The 18,957-nt window shown below is 44.6% G+C and overlaps 2 protein-coding genes across 3 annotated transcripts in view; both read left to right on the top strand.

Annotated features, from left to right (window-relative positions):
- Window positions 1-10,674, top strand: part of tspan9a (tetraspanin 9a) — a 54,126-nt gene extending 43,452 nt beyond the window's left edge. The window contains 4 exon segments of the mRNA XM_062462297.1: window positions 3,776-3,877; window positions 4,209-4,340; window positions 5,513-5,596; window positions 6,612-10,674. Of these exon segments, the coding sequence (XP_062318281.1) occupies window positions 3,776-3,877; window positions 4,209-4,340; window positions 5,513-5,596; window positions 6,612-6,683 (390 nt within the window). The 3' untranslated portion in view covers window positions 6,684-10,674.
- A 1,047-nt stretch (window positions 10,675-11,721) lies between these two features.
- On the top strand, window positions 11,722-18,932 carry tspan33b (tetraspanin 33b). Of its 2 annotated transcripts, XM_062462299.1 has the most exons (9): window positions 11,738-11,940; window positions 13,574-13,647; window positions 14,301-14,358; window positions 14,679-14,806; window positions 14,918-14,992; window positions 15,859-15,954; window positions 16,360-16,488; window positions 17,332-17,493; window positions 17,998-18,932. In XM_062462299.1, exons 1-9 carry the CDS (start codon window positions 11,898-11,900, stop codon window positions 18,064-18,066), a joined length of 834 nt encoding a protein of 277 aa, XP_062318283.1. In that variant the 5' UTR covers window positions 11,738-11,897; the 3' UTR covers window positions 18,067-18,932. The 2 variants fall into 2 exon arrangements, with proteins under 2 accessions (XP_062318284.1, XP_062318283.1); XM_062462300.1 differs by lacking the exon at window positions 13,574-13,647 and having other exon boundaries at window positions 11,722-11,940.
- The last annotated feature ends 25 nt before the right edge of the window (window positions 18,933-18,957 follow it).

Raw genomic sequence — 18,957 nt, 5'->3', positions numbered from 1 at the left:
TTTTGTATCAATCAGCAAGTGTGAACACGTGGATATCTTGTAGGGCCCTTGCCGAGCTCTGCAATCAGAAGAATTCCTAATTCCCTTCTGCTGTTTGATCTTCAATCACAAGGCATTTATGAACCAGTATTGAAGATACACGCACATCCTCATATCAGCAACCTATAAAGGTTTATCAAATAAGACGGTAATTTTTTTTAATGTCACTGTCAAATAAGTGATAAGTAAGTCATAAGGGAGGGTGTTCTGTTCCGGTTGAATCCCCACTGTTTCCCTTCAGTCTTGGAGAACCAAACATGATCCGTTCTGCTTGGTTTGAGAGCCAGAACACCTTCCCTCCCATGTGGCCTTGCTCACTTCACTTCAGATCAGACAGGATGAGAGAGGATTGGCTAGGTGCATGTAAACATCATGCACTGTAAACTCCCCTCCTCTGGTCCATACCTTAGGCTGGCCCAGCACTGACCCGCCATATGACTGGAGCAGATGGCCTGGCCACAAACTAGATTACAACCATCCGTCTTTACGCTGTGACCTCATTCCAAGGAGCACCATCCCCTCAGATATTAGCTAACACTATCAGTATGCTACACAAGGCTAAACTAGCCACTTACTATTGTACTACCCCTCACCTTTACCACGGGGGCCCTCTGCCAAATGACACAGCCGGAATAAAGTGTAGTGCCTGAACAAGAGTAGGGGATATGGAGAGATATAGGGGCAGCTGGCTGGTGGAGAACTGCAGCCATAGCATTCTAAATTGGGAGCCCCTCTGGTGTTTCGCTCACACTATTAGCTGGACAGAAAGAAATGCAGTATAGTTAAGCACTGATCATGCATTTTTAATCTACCAGCAATTACAGTTGGAGTCCCAGCCCTCCCAACCTAACTCAAGGCACACACACTGGGTCCAGATCCAGCCAAGTCTGACCCGTGGGCCTGGAGACGGTAGGGTGGAACCGGGGGATGCCAGCTGGGGCTTAACCCAAACCCATGGGCCTGATGCCCAGGCTGGTGAGTGGTGCCCAGTGGGCCTCGGCCTGACTGGTTGTCCTCTGCCAGCACTCTGCGTGGGTAACCCTGCCCGTCTGTGAGTCAGAGTGGACAGGTGGTGTTGCCCCTGTCCTGTAGGGAGGCAAGTAGGGAAGGGTATGGAGTGAGCAGAAACTGGAGGGGATTCTGCAGCAGGCAGGAACTTGCTACAGGAAATAGTATGTTTTGTTGATGAATCCGCAGTGTAACGTAGACCAAGTTGGAAGAGCGTGTGGAAAATGGTGTGTTTTCATGACCAGTAGAGATGCCTGTGTCCTTGGAGGAGCTGTAGGCATGTGTAGAGGATTACAGTGGGGTCTCGTCGAGGTCTTTGTGAAGGCTTCGAAGTGTTATGTGTCTTCTCAACACATGCATAGCTGTCCTTCAGCAAGCAAAGCCCCAGGCAAGTTAGTACTAAGCAGCATTGTCAGATTGGGCCTCTCTGTACTTCACATGATAAGGCATCTAAAAGTAACTCTCATATTTGCATGTGTGGAAGGTCTCCTGTTGACTGCCTGTCAGTGTAATGCTAATATACAATGCAGGCGGTGGAGGAGAGTATGGAGAGTAGTGAAGGCTCCTTTCCACAACCTGAACTGAATGTAGATGTACCTTGACACCCCCGTGGTACAGAATGAGTTGAGATAGCCCACTGTGGGTATCAAACTGAATAAGAGAACATGACAGTTCATGACAGTAGAAGCTCTGACACCTCCCTGGTGCTCTCACCTGTCTGTGGTGAACAGCCCTGGACCGACAGGTAAGACAGGCTGGGTCTGAAAATCCTCCATTTGTTGGGAATGCAGCACGTTCTGAGAAGCTCATTAGCGAATGGGCGGTTTGCAGGTATTCTGGATTCCACCAGACACATTTGACACATTTAATGTGATTTTAAGTGATGGGGGTCTATGTTTTAACCCTTGGCTGTCAGGATGATGGATGTAATTTCCTGTGTGGGCAGGATTTGTGTATCCATGGGGCGTTATCATAAGAGAGAGCAGTGTTTCTTAGACTCTGTCTGCTGAAACTTGTTCCTAAATCTATGTCATTTAAACATATAGTTGGGAGCTGAGAGAAATTTCAACTGGCAATCACATGGACTGCTGTTGTTGTGGCAGCATAGAGAACACTGCAATCTGCCATCACTGAACAATTGAGCTGCACAGAAAGCTGTTGTCAACCCTGGAGTTAGAAAATAGGCTAACTCGACAATATAACCCGTTGTAACTGTTCTTTCTGGAAGGAGAAAATGGGTCATGGTTGTTGGTGATCAAGACGTTTTTCTAACCCCTCAGCTGTTTGTCTTCACGCTTGTTCGTGGTAAATCTGGATCATTACGCTGCATCTCAAACCTGTCCTGTGCACAGTAAATATAGAGCCGGCTACACAGGAGTGATTGGACTACAGCTAAGTGTTTGAAATCAAAACAACTATAGAAGAACCTGAAACAGAACCAGCTATAGAAATTAGCGACAGATAGACAGTCAGAGAGAGACATAAAGAGTGAGAGAGAGATAGAGAGAGAAAGAGTGAGAGAGAAAGAGAGAAAGATAAAGAGTGAGAGAGAAAGAGAGAGAGAGAAAGAGAGAGAGAGAAATATAAAAACAGGAAAGAGATTGATGCTCCTCTTTATCTTGCTCTTTTGCCTGCAATTATAGCTACCATACACAAAAAGAGAGAGAGACACAGAAAGACAGGAAGCCTATTTTGCAGTGAGGGGGGAGAAAAGATCTGACTGGTAATTATATTAAAGATTATAGATTGTCAATTTATATTGGTAAGGTGTGCCTGATGATACATTTATAACAATTATATTTGATAAGATAATAATTATACTCAATCAACAAAACAAATTATGTTGAATCACGACCATTGCCTTTTTTCATGCTTCATGTTGTTCTGTACGTTATCATTGCTATGTTTACCACAACACAGCTACCCCTCAACACACAGACACATTCCACTTTCACTGAAGCACTTTGACATCTTTCCTCTGGAACAGAAGACTCTGTGTTGTTATTCTCTGACACCCATAGCTTCCCTGTAATCCCCCCCCCCCCCCCCCCGCTGCCTCAGTGTGAGCAGCCTAATAACAGTGCTGAGCGGTGTTCAGCTGAGCCTCGGTCTCCTCTCCCTCGTCATGTCAGGGCTGAGATCAGAGAGGAGCATGGCGGAGCTTCATCTCCTCCCGCAGTATCTGCTTCCTGCAGCCCTGCCATTGTGAGAGAAGCCCTGCCCCCACCACACTGCTTAGCCACCGCTTAAGATTTCAATATGAAATAAATTGCATTCCTCCCTTCCTTGGCTTCTGGAATAATCCTTTGTATCTCCTTTAGGACTTGCGATCTCGCAGTGTAATTTCCCCCAATATAATTACCTGCTCCTTCCATCCCTCTGACAGCTCCAGGGCCCGAAGGGCCTCAGGATTCTCTATCTCATTAACACGTCTCGTGAAATATTTATCTCTGTCAGACATAATTGTCGCTGATCGTAGATGATCATATGGTACGGGTGCAGATGAGGGAAATTGATAGCTGACTAGTCCAGGGGCCATGGCGATGGGATGAGATCATGCTGGAGCCGTGGAAGAAGGAGCTATGCAGTAACCTTCTAAGCAAAAAGTTGCATGGCGCTGACTCGGATGCCTTACTTGAATGTGCCTTTTTCTGAGGTTGACACTCTTTTTCTCTTTCTCTCCATCGCTCTCCGTTTCCATCTCCTTTCTCTCTCGCTCCCCCTTCAGGTCAGTGAGAACGCTAAGCAGGACTTGAAGGATGGGCTGGCTCTGTACAACACAGACAACAATGTTGGCCTGAGGAATGCCTGGAACATCATCCAGGCTGAGGTAAGAGAGCAACACTTAACACCACTCTGCCAGGTCACTTGGGAAAGAACACAGTATTTGTTAGATGCCGGCGTTAGAAAGACACAGGATAGTCTCGGGGGGGGGGGGGGGGGGGGGTACACACTTACTATAATTACACGTCGTTCTCCAAAGCTGTCTCATGCACGTCTTAATGGGACACTAAAAGTTGACTTCCAAATTCTCTAAGACAATGTGCTGTGCTACCGAGTTATAGTTTCTATAATTGCAGCACTTTACTGAGGCATTATGTTTTTAGAGTTGTCTTTGGACAGACGTTTTAACCTTAAACTGTGTGTGTGTGTGTCCACAGTGGAAGTGCTGCGGGGTCATAGGGTTCACTGACTGGCATGAGGCCCTGAAGGAGAAGGTGGTTCCTGACCGCTGCTGCCAAGAACACTACCAGGAGTGTGGACGCAACTCCACCAACATGTTCTGGAATAGGGTCAGTCACTGGAGGGCACTGGCTAGGATGAGTGGGTTCACCGGGTTGAATGAGTTAGGGATGGCAGGGCCATAGGGAGTGGGACTCTGGAGGACACTGCAGGGCATGGCTGGGCTCCAGGGGAGTGACGACCAGAGGCCTGGGGACAGGACGGTCATGGAAGATGGGACAGCAGTGCACCAGACTACCATGACACCTGGGCTAACGCAAGGCATTTTTTTGAAGAGAGAAATCCAGTGTTTTGTATATGCAGAAGTTAGAGAGTTAGAGAGTCACAGTGTTCCAGCATAAGTGGATTGTGTTCCAAGGGGATAGAAATCGTGTAAATACATTTGGAGTAGTTCCCTCGGCAGTGTCTGAGGATGGGAGTGGGTATGTTTTGAAGGATTGTCTTTTTTGCCCCTAAGCTTCTTACTTTACATATTGGTCACCATTTGAATTGCTGATCTCGTTATGCATACAACAGACATAATCTTTTTCCCCAGACCTCCCAGAATCCCCTGCACTACATGTCCAATCTCTTTATACTCTCCCAAGTGTTATTTATTTGTCAACCAGCCAACCATAATAATATGGATAATAATAATAATACGAATAATATGTCATTTTATCCTTATTAAGTAATTAAAAGTACGAGAGCATCCTATTGGGGTTTGTAGTTCTAAAACCTAGTGTGTAATCAAGCCAGCAGGAGTGAACTGATAACGTCCCAAATACATGCCCCAGCATGGACACAGTCTGTCACAGACATCCACCCTCCTTGTGTGAGATTCCGCTGACCTGCAGATGAACTCTCCAGCTAGCTTTATCCAGCCATGTGGCTCAGACACAGACACCAAGTGGCGGGTTGCTGGAGAAGATCCTCTTCTCTGTGAGAAATATCCCATGTTCTCTCGACTCAATTGAGAAACGGATCGCACTAAAGTGCTTCCCCTGCCCGGAGGTTAAACAGCAATCCATATCTATCAATATAGCACCTTGTTCTTTCAGCTCCATTTCCCCCCCCCCATCCTCCCTTTATCCTCTGTCCTCCCTCCACCAGCTCCCCTTCCCCCCCCCCCCCCCCCCCGGTCCTCCCTTCCATCGCCAAGTAAGTCCACTTTCTTCCTGTTTTGACACATGGTGCTGTTGTCTTGCCTCACTCACCCCCTGTGGTTCTCTTGTGTCCACAGGGCTGCTATGAGAAGGTGGAGGAGTGGCTGGATGACAACAAGCACCTTCTGGGAACCATTGGCATGTGCATCCTGGTAGTGCAGGTAGGTCGCCCCTCACTGTGTGCGTGTTCCTTCTAGGAGAAGCCAAGCTGGTAATGAGGAGCATCCTGGGTAGGAGGAGAGACACCCACACGTCAGGAAATAGTGAAGCCTCTGTCTGCTGCACCCTGCTCCTGTCTGAAAGCATCAAAGATACCTGGCACTCTGCCCAGCCTACACAAACACACACAAACACACACACACAGTACACACATCAGGCACTGATATACGTTTTATCTCCCTGTTTCGCTCTCATATTTTTTCTGCCCCATGACTTCATAACCCATGTATGAAATGAACACACACTCACCAGGCAGGGCTCAGTTAGTATCTAAATTACTGTCACTCAAGATCCAATTAATTGTACTTATTCCGAGCAGTTAAACCAGTTGAACAGTCTCAGGTTTTAATTTTTGACATGAACAGTTTCGGCATCTCTATCTTTTTCTCTGTCGATTTCTCTCTGTGTTTATCTTCCTATCACTGTCTCTGATGGTCTGACTATATTTGTATTGGGAGGCGAGTCTGACATACACAGTGAGATATGGAGTAAACAGCAGGAGTACACAGCAGGAGCAGAGAGCAGGAGTAGACAGCAGGAGCAGAGAGCAGGAGTAGACAGCAGGAGTAGACAGCAGGAGTAGACAACAGGAGCAGACAGCAGGAGTAGACAGCAGGAGTAGACAGCAGGAGCAGAAAGCAGGAGTAGACAGCAGGAGTAGACAACAGGAGCAGACAGCAGGAGCAGAGAGCAGGAGCAGACAACAGGAGCAGACATTTTTTTCACTGCGAATGTTCTGGTGTATCACATCACTCCGTCAGTGAGATAGGAAAGCAGCTTGTGTTTAAAAACCTACTGTGTACAATTGTAGGTGGGATCAAAAAAAATGTGGCGCTACACTATACAAGTACTGTTAAAATCACCCAACAGCTACATAAGCAACAACCTAACACACACACACATGCACACACACACACAGGTTTGACAGAAATCCTAATGTGTCTCTCTCACCTCCAGCTCCTGGGAATGGCCTTCTCCATGACGCTGTTCCATCAGATCCACAGAACGGGGAAGAAGTATGATGCTTAGCGGTGAATGGTCACACGCACACAAACACGCGCGCCCACACACACACACACACACATGAAGAAGAGGAGCCCCACTGCCCCATGGGATAAACTCTGGATGACAGCCCCTGCTTTCCTCCCCTTGTAACCCCCTACCAGCCTCCCTGTTGTCCCTGTACAGACACCAGCCTCGCCCCCCTCTCCCCTGCCCTCTCCGTTCACCTCTCATTTGCCAAAGACAACCAGGAACTGGAAAATGAGGGGCTTCTACCAAAGGCAGGAAGATTCTCCTCTCTACGTCATCTCTGTGTTTTGGCTTGAACTAACCGTTTTCAGAAAGGAAGGATTGTGATGAGCCTGGAGTCTTTACTAATGCCACCCCGCGCCCCCTCCTTCCCCCCCTCTCCCCCAAGACCTCCCCTCAGCTGTGAGGCAATGAGAAGATTGGACTCCTACCACCCTACAGATGTAATGCAGGCTCGGTCATGTTTCATACTAACATTAACTTCCTGTTCCCCTTCTCCTTGATGAAAGGATTCACCATAGCATGCTAGTGTTCTGCTCTTTGAAATGACTTTTGTTTTGGGATGCCATATCATTCTTCTTTTGTTCCAGTTTTCTTTTCTAAATGTTGGTGTTGTTGTATCCCGTGGAATGGACATGTTGATGAGTTGATTCTTGTTCCTGATCCTTGGAGAGGGGACAGGAAATAGCACAGGTGTGTGTGTGTGTGTTTACGGTGGAGTCAACCACAATGAAAGAAAAAAGGTTTCATATCCACACACAAACACACTCACACACACGCACACACAGACAGACACAAACCCATACTAACTTGCAAACAGTAGTCTTATCATTATCACCTACCATGTCAACTGCTAGTTTGGTTCCCTCCCAAGATTTGTGAATGGTACACAAGAAAGGAAGACTGGAGCGTTTAGCTGGTTCCCATCAGGCTGGGATTCTAACAGCTCCCCCAGCTCTCAGAGGAGAGAGGAGGAGAGGGAGGGGTGGAGTATTGGAGTGTTTTAGATCACACTTTAGCTGAGCAGACATGTTAGCCCACAGAGAGAGAGAGAGAAAGAGGAACTGGAGAGGAAGACGGAGTTCGAGAAGAGAAGAGAGAGAGGGGAAAGACGCGGTATGTCTCAGATGTCAGGGGGCTCCATTGATCGCGGGAGATGGATGTTTCACATCCAGAGAGATTTATTTAGATCCCCTTTCCCCTCTTATGCATTTTTCCTCTTTTTTGGGGGGCAAACACTGCTCACAGTTGTCATCTCACTGACATTCCTGTTTGACTACAGACAGGCTGTAGCTCTAGTCTAGTCTAGCTCTAGGATGTTGCTCCTGGAAAGGGACGGGTAGAGGTGGCGGAGAGCTTGACAAACGGAGGGTTGTGGGAGGGGGGAGCAAAGGCAAAGCCCAATCCCAGGCAGGGAGTGGAACATACGTTACATCACAGCTGTATTTACCCGCTCTGTTTTGAATCCGCCCCGTAGAATACAAGACGTCTGATTCTCTTTAAGCAGTAATGGCACAGGAGGCTGGAATCTGGAGAGATGAGTGCTGAGGCAGTTTGCATTCAAACAGTGTGACTGTGTGTGTGACTGTGTGTAGGTGTGTGTGTGTGTGTGTGTGTGTTACCATCAAAAAGAGAGGAGGCAAGCTGAACTAGAGTTTTGGTTATTCATGATCATACAGAAATGAAAGAGTTGAATTGTAATGGGGACCAGAGGTGTGCGAGTTCTACAAGTCCTTCTGGAAAGCAGGGAGAATGCAGACAGGATGAGAGCTCTTGACACTGCAGTGCTGCTACATTAGAAGTGAGGTGCGGAGGAGGCCGAGAGCCATGTTGCTTCAGAACACTTGGGAGTCCTACACATCAGAATGCGGCGGTGAACATCTACATTTTTAGTCGGATTGTTTCCGCAAAGAAGGGAAGTACGACCAAAGGCTGTAATCATCTGCCTGCCTGCCTGCCTGTGATTCACTATGCCCCACTGTTCACACACAGACACACACACACACACACACACAGGTGAACATGACAGTTGTTGATGTAAAGTACAGGCATGAGTGGTCAGATTCCCTCTGGGCCTGACTGCCGGGTTGCCTGTACAAACACTAGCACCAGGCAACATGGAGAAATCCCTTGTATTTGTGTGTTCATGGATTGCACATGTACACATTCTCGTTTCCCTTATCCTCCCTGGAGCTTTGCAGGTTAGATGTGAAGGAAGGGGTAGTTCCACCACTCCCATAGACATGACTGTACATGAGATCACACACTTACATACACAGGAAGGAGTTCTGTGGAGGAAGGAGAACACTTGTGTTTTGAAAGTCTGATGCGAGATGGTTTGAAGTTGTCTCCTGATGCACAATGGGATGAAAGCAGAGCCTCACTGTGTTATAGTCTTCAGCGAGATGATACAAAAAATAAAATAAAAAATTGAAGGGGGGGGGGGGGGGGGAAGCTTTTACAATATTGATACATCAGACTTCAGGGTTCTTTTGATCCAAAACGGAATCTGTCCTTCCTACAGCTGACACTGTCCTCTCTGAACCGACGAGTGAGAACATTGTTCTGTTCTTCAGAAGGAATCCAGTAGTCTTTTTCTCTCTTGCTCTCCCATTGATGTGTTTTTATCAAAGGCATCCATGTTGTTTTTTCGTGTATAGCAGGGCCACGGCCTGTCACTTTAACTGAAGTGTTTTAATGTTGTTGTTCATTTTGTACATTTTGTTGTCATTGTTTTGTCTGTTTTTATACAATATGCAGTTTATCATGTTTTTTCTCCCATTTATTCATTTTGTGACTGAAGTTGAAGTCTGCAGCTCCTTTTGAGATCAATATCATGAACGTGTTTGTTTGGGATTATTAGACATGCAGATACAGAGGTGATGTCACAGAGAAACTTTGAGTTGGAATCTCTCCTGTTTCATTTCCTGTTCCATGTGCAAGCACCTTTCTGTCTTAATGTCGCCCCAGGTGTCTAAAGTCCCATTTGGATTGAGACAACAGAAAACTGAGCAGGGTTGAAGAACACCAAGACAGCTGACAGATTTTTTTTGTGTTGCTTCCATATGAACCCATTGTGTACATTAAGATGTGCTCTGACTGCAGTGTCTCTGCTGCTGGTGCAAAAGCACATCCTGTCCTCTGTATACGCAGTCAGGTTATACTGAAGGACATTCTAACACAGTGGTGTCCATCCCATACTTGCCAGCCCAGGATGTAAATATACACATTTACAACTGACATGTTCTGCAGTTGTACACATGCCAGAGGACACCATATTGTCATTTATGTATGTGTACCGACTGGAATTCTCTGCCCATGAATGGAGTTCAGTATCAAAGCAGGGTTTCATGTCACTTTGCTAAAAAAAAGTGACATGCTGTACAGCTCTGGAAGTCATTTCTAAGACCTGGATGTGACTTGTGGCTCTAGTAATATGTGTTGTTATTTTATTCATCCTCTTTTTCTTTTCCTTTTGATAGAGTTGTTTGCATTTGTACTTTTGAATTCAAGAGCAGTGTAATTATTAATAATTGTCAATGTGTTTTTTGTTAGTACTGTACTCACACTTTTAACTGACAATGTTGCAGCTTGTAAGACATACATTTGATACAGTTCCATGGAGTGTGAATGAGCGTACACATTGTCCGGCTCAGACATTAACGTACTGCCAGAAGAAAATGGAGGGGGTGGGGTATGTTCGCTGTGAGGAGGATCTGGAAAGTTGCAGCTCATTTCTACCACCTTTGACATGATATTTTTTTATAATCTCCTAATCCTTGAGCTGTGGAAACGTTCTCTCTGAATGGTGTGTTTGCTGTTATGTCATGGCGGGTGGCAGAGTTTATCTCCCACTGGCCAGCCTTGTCCTGTGGAGTTTTTTGCTACATGTACAAGCACTCTGAATATCTATATTAGGTGGTGCACTACATTTCATTCTTTAAAATCCTACTATTTTTTAAATAAAGGAAAGTGTGTCACAAAGCCACATGTTTGCTATTTGCTTTTCATGTTTGCATGGATGCTGTTGGAATGTATTCTCTTTCTTTCTTGGCATTGCTAACTATGTGCTGGTGTTTAGATATTAATCAGAGCTGAATATATCAGGTTTTCATAAATATTTTGGCAAAACAGCAAAGAGACATATTTCCCAGTAGGGTCCATGGAGATCAGAGAAATGGTTCCTTCTATGGAAAATAGCTGTATTTAATCAGTTGCACAGATATTCTTTTGTAAAAATTGTATATGTACTGACAGTACTGTCCATGTACTGACATAGTGATTAAAAATAATAGATTTATATTTTTCAGTACTTTGCTTTCTCAAATGCTTAAGGATTTTACTAACCCATGTCAAGTTTATCCTTTAGATTATTTTTATATTGTTCAGAAAACAGTCTTTTCTCTATGTCGAAGTACAGTTTTGTGAAATCACATAGCTGTTATCACTTATCCCAGACATACAATGAAAAAAGTCAATATCTTAACCGTTGAATGCCAGACAGTCTTTTTCTTTCTGTCAATAGCAGAGAATAGTCATTAAAAAGGTTATGTTCTGTTGTTTACTGTATATATTTGGCTTTCTCACAAAAATCTGTGCTTTAAGACTCTTCCAAACACCCATGCTTTTCTAAAGTCTATAAAATCCCTTTGAATGAAAAAGGTGCACTAGAGATCAATGTCATTGATTGAGAGGTCGTCATGCACGTGGATGCAGATCAATACTAAAGGCAAGCAGTCCTCTATGCAGTCTTCTGGGAGAAAAGGTAGGACATATTGATCTCATTATATCTTTTTCTCCTTTTTATCTGGCGTTCCACCGGGGCAGAGTTGGGGGGTGAGAGAGAAGAACAGACAATCCTCTGGAGGCTCCAGGGCTTTCAGCAGCGTGGGGCCAGGGGGAGGTGTTGTGTAACCTGATTCATGTTCTGGCAGGACAGTTCTGGGTCCTACCAGCATAGCTGGGACAGCGTCACAGCTAACCCTCCCCTTTTTAGGGCAGCAACCCTCTGCTACCCACACCCCCTCTCTCTGTTACCCCTCGTTCTCTCTAGCAGCTGATTCTGCCAGTGGTCAGATATCCCTGGGGTGTGTCTCGATCTCTGGGTTGTTTTGACCCTGTGTTCAGGAGCTGACAGGGAAACTGCTCCAGGGTAACCATGGACAGGAAGCTGACCTTGAACCGAGCGGAGACGTTCTCCTTTATCAACCCATGGATAAGATACTTCCTGTTCTTCTTCAGCTTCCTCTTCTGGGTAAGAGCACAATCTGACCACCTGACTAAACACTGCCAGCAGGACTGCACCATGCAGGAGTTTTTTTTATAAGTATAACTCTTGATTTCCGACAATTAAATGAGTATAGGTATGTTGACGATCTCAAGGTAACTAAAGCCCTGTTATGTGCACAGCAGTGGAGAACAAAAGGATAACAGTATCCAATGTCTCTTGTCACATCACAGTGAGATTTCATGTAGAAAACCTTGCCAAACTCCTTAAAACCCACTGATAATCATCACACTGGAGATGGATTTTCTCTGAAAGTCTTATTCAGTTAGGAATATTTATTAAGTTATATTTTGAGCTTTAAATCAATTTCACACCACATATACAGTGTCATATTTGCGTGGAGTGCAAGTGATTCACAGTTGCTGAAATGATCAACATGTTCCACATCATGTTAATAGGTTAACATCAATAGTAGAGCACAGTAATTTGATCTGAAAATGTTTGCTATTCTCCTATTACTGTAAACTGTTACGGTCTCAGAGTAGTGTGTTGGGGCTTAAAACGTATCTTTCTATAATCAATACCAGTAAAACCTCAATCCCACCAAATTGCTCCAAAAATTATGTCCTCAACTGTGCTTTAAATGGATCTCCAGCCATTAATCTAGTCCATTAAACCTAATCTATCCCTATATATTTATATCATCCAGAATATTCTGGATGGTTAAACCTAAACAACACTGTAGAAGCCAATAAATCCAGGGCAAGTTGGTTGACTATGGATAACGTCTGCATGGACACATTGTTCCACGTCTCCCATGCAGTGTTGTGGTGCTCTATGGGGAGGTTTAAAGGGCTGATTACTGTGAGTGGAGGCACGAGGGTGCTGAATAGACAGGACACGTGGCTGTGTTTGTGAGAAACGGGCCTCGCTCGGACCTGCGTTGTGGCTGTGTGACCCCGCTGCAGGAGCAGGAAGACAATGACAACGCGGAGAAAACACACACACGCTCACTCACCGACGCAGCCCTATCCCAGTTGCTCCTTTATTCAAAGGGATAGGTCCTTCTCAGGCCGGCGGAAACTGGCCATATACTGTGTGTTTGGATTTAGAGAGTTGTCAATACTGAAGGCGATGTGTGTTAGGATTGAAGGAGACTCTCTAAAGCGTCCTGGCGAGCAGCAGCAGACAGTCATGGCTGCTCTGTGTGTGTTTACCAGAGACAAACCCTGAGCTCAACATGGTATGCCTAATCCTGCGCTCCTTTGTCCAGCCCCCCACTAGATCAGGAACTGTGTGTGTGTGGGAACATGCGACAGTTGGTGGTTAACCAGCCTGGTACGTCATTGATGACTGGATGCTTTGTACAGCTAATTGTTTACACAAGGACCATGAAACCTGCTGTTGTGTAGTCAACTGGGCCAACCCAGTTTGGTTACCATTTCAAGTTATTGATTAAGAAAACCTATTTCTTCCTAATAAAAACAGCACGCTGTACAGTCCACTATGTATCGCTGAGTGAGAGCTGTTCTGTGGCTGGTGTTTCTGTGTGGGTAGATGCTATTCTAATACAAAGAAGTGTTTCAGTGACGCACACAAATATCCAACTAATATTAGAACCCAAAAGAACTCTCACCGTAATGTACATAAATGAACACAGCAGAACAAACCTTGTGCAGCCATCATGATCAGGAGTGGAAGACAAAAGACAATCCATGCAGAAGAACATCCAAGGTGAGACAAACAAGGGTGTTAGAAAATGCATCTTGACAATGCAATCTGCATGATTTCACATAACTACTTCACAGAATTCATTCTGCCATTAACTGGTAGACATCTGTATAATCAGCACTTCTTTTACACTTCCCACTTATAGGACAAAATAATGGATAGTCGTTTCTTAACTCTTTTCTGACTATGACATCAATTATGAGTCTCTCGCTCTCTCCTTCGTTCCTTCTTTCTTTCCTTCCTTCCCTCCCTCCCTCCCTCCCTCCCTCCCTCCCTCCCTCCCTCCCTCCCTCATCCTTTATGTGCCCTGTAGCTAGATGTCCTCCCGCAAGGACAGCTCTGTACAACTGAGATGAGTTTTATCAGTAAGAAACCCCCTAACAGAAGTCTTAGAACACATCAGACAAAACTACTGAATACTCTTCGAAACTGGAGCGAGGAGTGTTGAATCTTGTAAGACTTGAGCAGACAGCCTCCAGCCTTCTGAACTGACTGCAACAATAACAATATCCCAAGTCAATGTATTGATCTGCCAAGTAGAACGCTCCGACACCCACACACCCCCATGTGACTACCAGGCTGGTGCTCTGCCCTAGCTGTGTTCATGTTGTGGTACTTTGGGTCTGGAGTGGAACTGATGTGTCTGTTTCCTCCAGGTCTTTTCCTTGCTGATAGTTGCCATTGGGGTTTATGCCAAAGTTCAGAAAGCAACAGGTAAGGTATGACCTTTTGCCTCTAGAATCGTCCAAAGCATGTATTGTAAACTGTACCCTCAAAGAAATAAGATCCAAACTTGACCCTAAGAATTGACTTTTTTGGTTTAATTATTTAGTGGGTTTGACCATCTCAGTTTTATGCCTAACACTTGCTATTCCATACAATTGTAGTGGTGGATAATGGTTAAGAGGATGGGCTGGAGGAGGGGTAGATTCTGATTGATGTGATTGGAAAGGAAAATGATTGGCTACTAAGTTGACAGTGTTTGTGTCTCACGTCCCTGACATGGTTGTGTTATTAATGGTATTGTGTTCCAGACACAGTCCGGGACACGTTCCTGATCGACCCGGCGGTCATCCTAATTGTGGTGGGGGTGGTCATGTTCTTCATCACCTTCTGTGGCTGCATAGGGGCCCTGAGAGAAAACATTCGCCTCCTCAAGACCGTAAGACTTGCTTCTTCATCACTGTAAACACTGTCTCTCTAATCTCTTTCTGCCAAGCATTGACACAATGAAGCAAAGTACCACTGTACTGTCTGCCATCTTCTTCTCCAGTTCTCCTTCAGCTTGACCCTAGTCTTCCTTACGCAGCTGGCCATTGCAGTGCTTGGCTTCTTCTATTCTGACCAGGTACTGCAGGTATCTTGATTTTCTGTTCATCAACTTTATTTCCCATTAGTCTTTTGAATTGTGCTTGACCGACTGGTGCTTGACTGAATGGTGCTTGACTGACTGGTGCTTGACTGACTGGTGCTTGTGTTTGTGACTGGTTTGGGGATGTTTGCTGGCTCACGTCAGTCCTGTAGTCTGAGAGTACTTTCTACCTGCGGATTGAGGTCTGTTGGCTGGTTTTCTTTTTTCTGATGTTATAGAACCGAAAACACATTTAAGCTCCTTATATCCTTGACGTTTTGGGGTGCAGCTGACCCCTGTTGTGCCACTCTAGTGCCTCTCACCCCATGCTGTCCCTCTACACCAGACACACAGTCAGACCTCTCTCTCTCTCTTTCTCCCTCTCTGTTTCTTTTATCCCTGCTGCTAAACAGGCCAGTTTAGCGTTGCTGCTAGCATCCTTCACTGCTAAATGATTCAAACGCTCTGCCACTTCAAAGTGTAACCAAATGTTCCATTTCAAAAGATCCCTGCATGGAGGTTTGCTGCTAATGACATAGGGAAGTGCACAGGCATGCGGGCTGGTGTGTGTGAGGCAGCAGGGGAACACAGGGAGGAGGGGAGGGGGGGTGTCCTGGGGGAGAGGGGTGAGTGGTGGAGGGGTAGGGGCCTCATTAACACTGTAAAGCAGGCCTTATTACACCCATCATTCCACATTAGGACTTCCTGCCGAGGCCGTCAAGGCAGTTTCTTAACACAACTCTTTTGGGCTGCTCACATATGCAAAGAAGTCAAAGTTTGCATACACACGTGCTGCTTTACACACAAGGCCAACTGTGAGGTTCATCTGTATTCCTTCGTCATGTCACTCTCTGTTCCTCCAGACACGCGACGCTCTGGGGAAGTTTGTGAAGAAAGCTATAGTTCACTATAGGGACGACCTGGATTTACAGAACCTCATGGACTACATACAGAAGGAGGTAACCCCCACTACACACACACACACACTTATTACTTAAGTATAGATCAGGACCCGTACTTCTTTACTTTGAATGAGTGTTGTCGGTACTTCGACCAGTGTTTTTAAACACGCGTGTCTGTGCTTCTACTTGAGAGAAGGATGTGTGTACTTTTGCCATCTCTGGTGTTTGGGCACGTGTGATCAAACTATAGCAGGGTTTTCCACACAGACCACATGAGTACCACCCCCCCCCCCCACCCCCCCCCCCCCTGTGTTTCTCCCGTCTGCACATACTGGCACACTGAGAATGGCGTCTCTTGAGACAGAGAATGTACCAGACCATGTTACTAAATATACCTCCTGTCTCTCTCTCTTTCTCTGTCTCCTACACACTCTTTCTCTCTTCTGTCTCCATCTCTCTCAGTTTAAGTGCTGTGGATGGAACAATTATACGGACTGGTCGTGGAACCTGTACTTTAACTGCACGTTGGGAAACCCCAGCTCTGAACGCTGTGGAGTCCCTTATTCCTGCTGTGCTCCGATTCCAGGCGAGGTAGCCTGATCACACACGCAGACACACACACTTAACAGCGTTTGCAGGATTCAAACCACCTTTCAAAAACAGTTTCTTCCCTTCCGCTGTTGGCCTCTTCAACAAGGCCAAGGGACCACACTGACTCTAATGACTTCTTGCTTAAAACACACTGCTTTTTGCACTGCATTACAAAATGGTATCTTGTACATTTGTATTTTTTGTAATATTTGTATTTTTGTATTTTTATATTGTAATTTACGGCAACTTATATTTTATTTTATTGTATATGTAATTCTATTCTAATCCCACTTAGTACTGCTAGTTTATGTACCCTTAGTATAGATAGTCCACATATTAAAATTTTAGGTATATGTTTATTGTATGCACCTTCCTGCCAAAGCAAATTCCTTGTCTGTGCAAACTTTCATGGCAAATAAATCCCATTCTGATTCTGATTCTTTCAAAATGCATAGACATTCTGTTGATCCAACGATGTCTATGTTAGCACACCAGCAATATCAGCAGGATATTTAATATTAAAATAGGTCATTAACTTTCCATTAGTGTAGAACCCCAAACATTTTAATGACCAGTACAAACCTAACTCAACTGATGCACAAATCAGGAGTTTTGTTATCAGACCAACATATTGTAGCTAGATTGCAGATCAATAGCTGTGTCCTGAATAGGCCTTGTTTGTGAAGCAGTATTTTGGGTTGTGAAGGTCATTTGGATTGTTTTTTTTGTTGTTGTTGCTTTACACAAACAATGTGGACACTGCTAGAGCTGTTATAGGGTTTATGGTATGGAATAAACCTAGCAGTTTGGTCACTATTGTGTATGTTTCTCTTGCTCTCTCAGGTCGTAGTCAACACGATGTGTGGTTTTGGAGTCCAGACCCAGAGCTATCTAGAGGCCACTAAGTCCATCTACCCAGTGGGGTGTGCCGACCGGGCCGTCATGTGGATCGAATCCCATCTGCTCCTGGTCGGGGCCCTAGCCCTAGGTCTGGCCTTGCCCCAGGTAACCCCGTACATAGGCCACCATGTCAAGTGTTTTTAAAGTTGACATCATTTGAATATATGTATGCCTGTACACAGAATGTGTTCTCAGATCAGCCAGTGATAGACTGACAGCTCACTCTTTTTCATCTAACGGGGTTCTTTGGAGAAGGAAGTCAATAAATGAGTCATGAACCCCATCAGAACAGCAGCCACCAACTTTGATGTAGAAACGTCAGTACTTCATCTCCCACTGTTGCCCACATCCCCCACAATAGAAAACACCACTGAGTAGTAATAGCTCATAAAAAAATATTTATATTCAGGTTGGTGTTTTTTTTGTCGAAGAACAAATTAGTCAAGCACTGTATTATTCTGGGATGCAAAATAAAGGAATTGTCTGCAGGGGTTCTGACTCAGTGTAGAGTAGGTGTTTTAATAAATGTGTCGGCTGCAGACAGGTCAGGTGCAGGTCTCTCAAAAGATCTTCAGGGTGTCTGAACTCAGGTTGTGTTCCTCTGTCCAGATTGCCGGCATCGTTCTGTCCCAGATCCTCATCTCTCAGATCCAGGATGAAATCAGCTCTGTGCTGTAAAGGGATCGAGGCATCGAGGAACAGCAGGACAAGGACACTAGAATTGGCTTAAAGGGGAAAGAGAACTACAGCACTTACTGTACATGTACGTCTTACCAGAGAAAGGAAAACGAACATTTCCTCCACGCACTGACGACAACATCCTCAGCACAGAACATTTTATTCACTCACTGATGTGGTCCTTGGCGAGGCTACCGCATGGATGAGTGCAACTGTCTTACTGTCCTATTGCAATACCTTAAAAATATAGGGCATACATTTGGGATCGATAATTTTTTACAATCTATATATTGTTATTTAAGATTATTTTGTATTTATATTATCATGGAGATTATTTATTCATCAGTGTGTTTATTTATATTTCAATTTATCATATTTGATATTACAGGGTTCCTGCAGGTTTCAGTAAGTCAAATTTAAGACATTTTAAGACCATAAAGATTGAAATTTAAGACGTACACAACGCATTAACAAAACAATATTCAAATCAAAGAATTCCTGAAAAAATCTTTTTAGTTCAATGAATTCAGTCATTGAAAAAGCATTAATTTAATTTACAGATAAAGCAATCACATTAGTAACCTCATTTCATTTCATTCAGCACTAAGTACTAGAGATGGAGGAAAAATCTATTCACATATGAATCGTGATTCAGTCTTCTAGCGATTGTATTTTTATGTAAGCATATATTGAATCGTAATTTGATTAAAAATAATGAATCGATTTTTTATTGAATCGTGACCCCAATAATCTAATCAAATTGTGAGGTTCCATAAGATTCCCACCCCTAATAGACGGTAAGCTGTACATTTATGTTTAATATTTAACAGTGTTGCAGAAATAAATAAGTCTATTCAAGAATAGTATACTTATCGTCACTGTATTTTGTGA

Source organism: Osmerus eperlanus, chromosome 5 (genome assembly GCF_963692335.1).
Source record: "Osmerus eperlanus chromosome 5, fOsmEpe2.1, whole genome shotgun sequence".
In the NCBI taxonomy this organism is placed as follows: domain Eukaryota; kingdom Metazoa; phylum Chordata; class Actinopteri; order Osmeriformes; family Osmeridae; genus Osmerus; species Osmerus eperlanus.
Note: the sequence above shows the minus strand (reverse complement) of the source record. Positions and strands in the feature narration are given on the sequence as shown.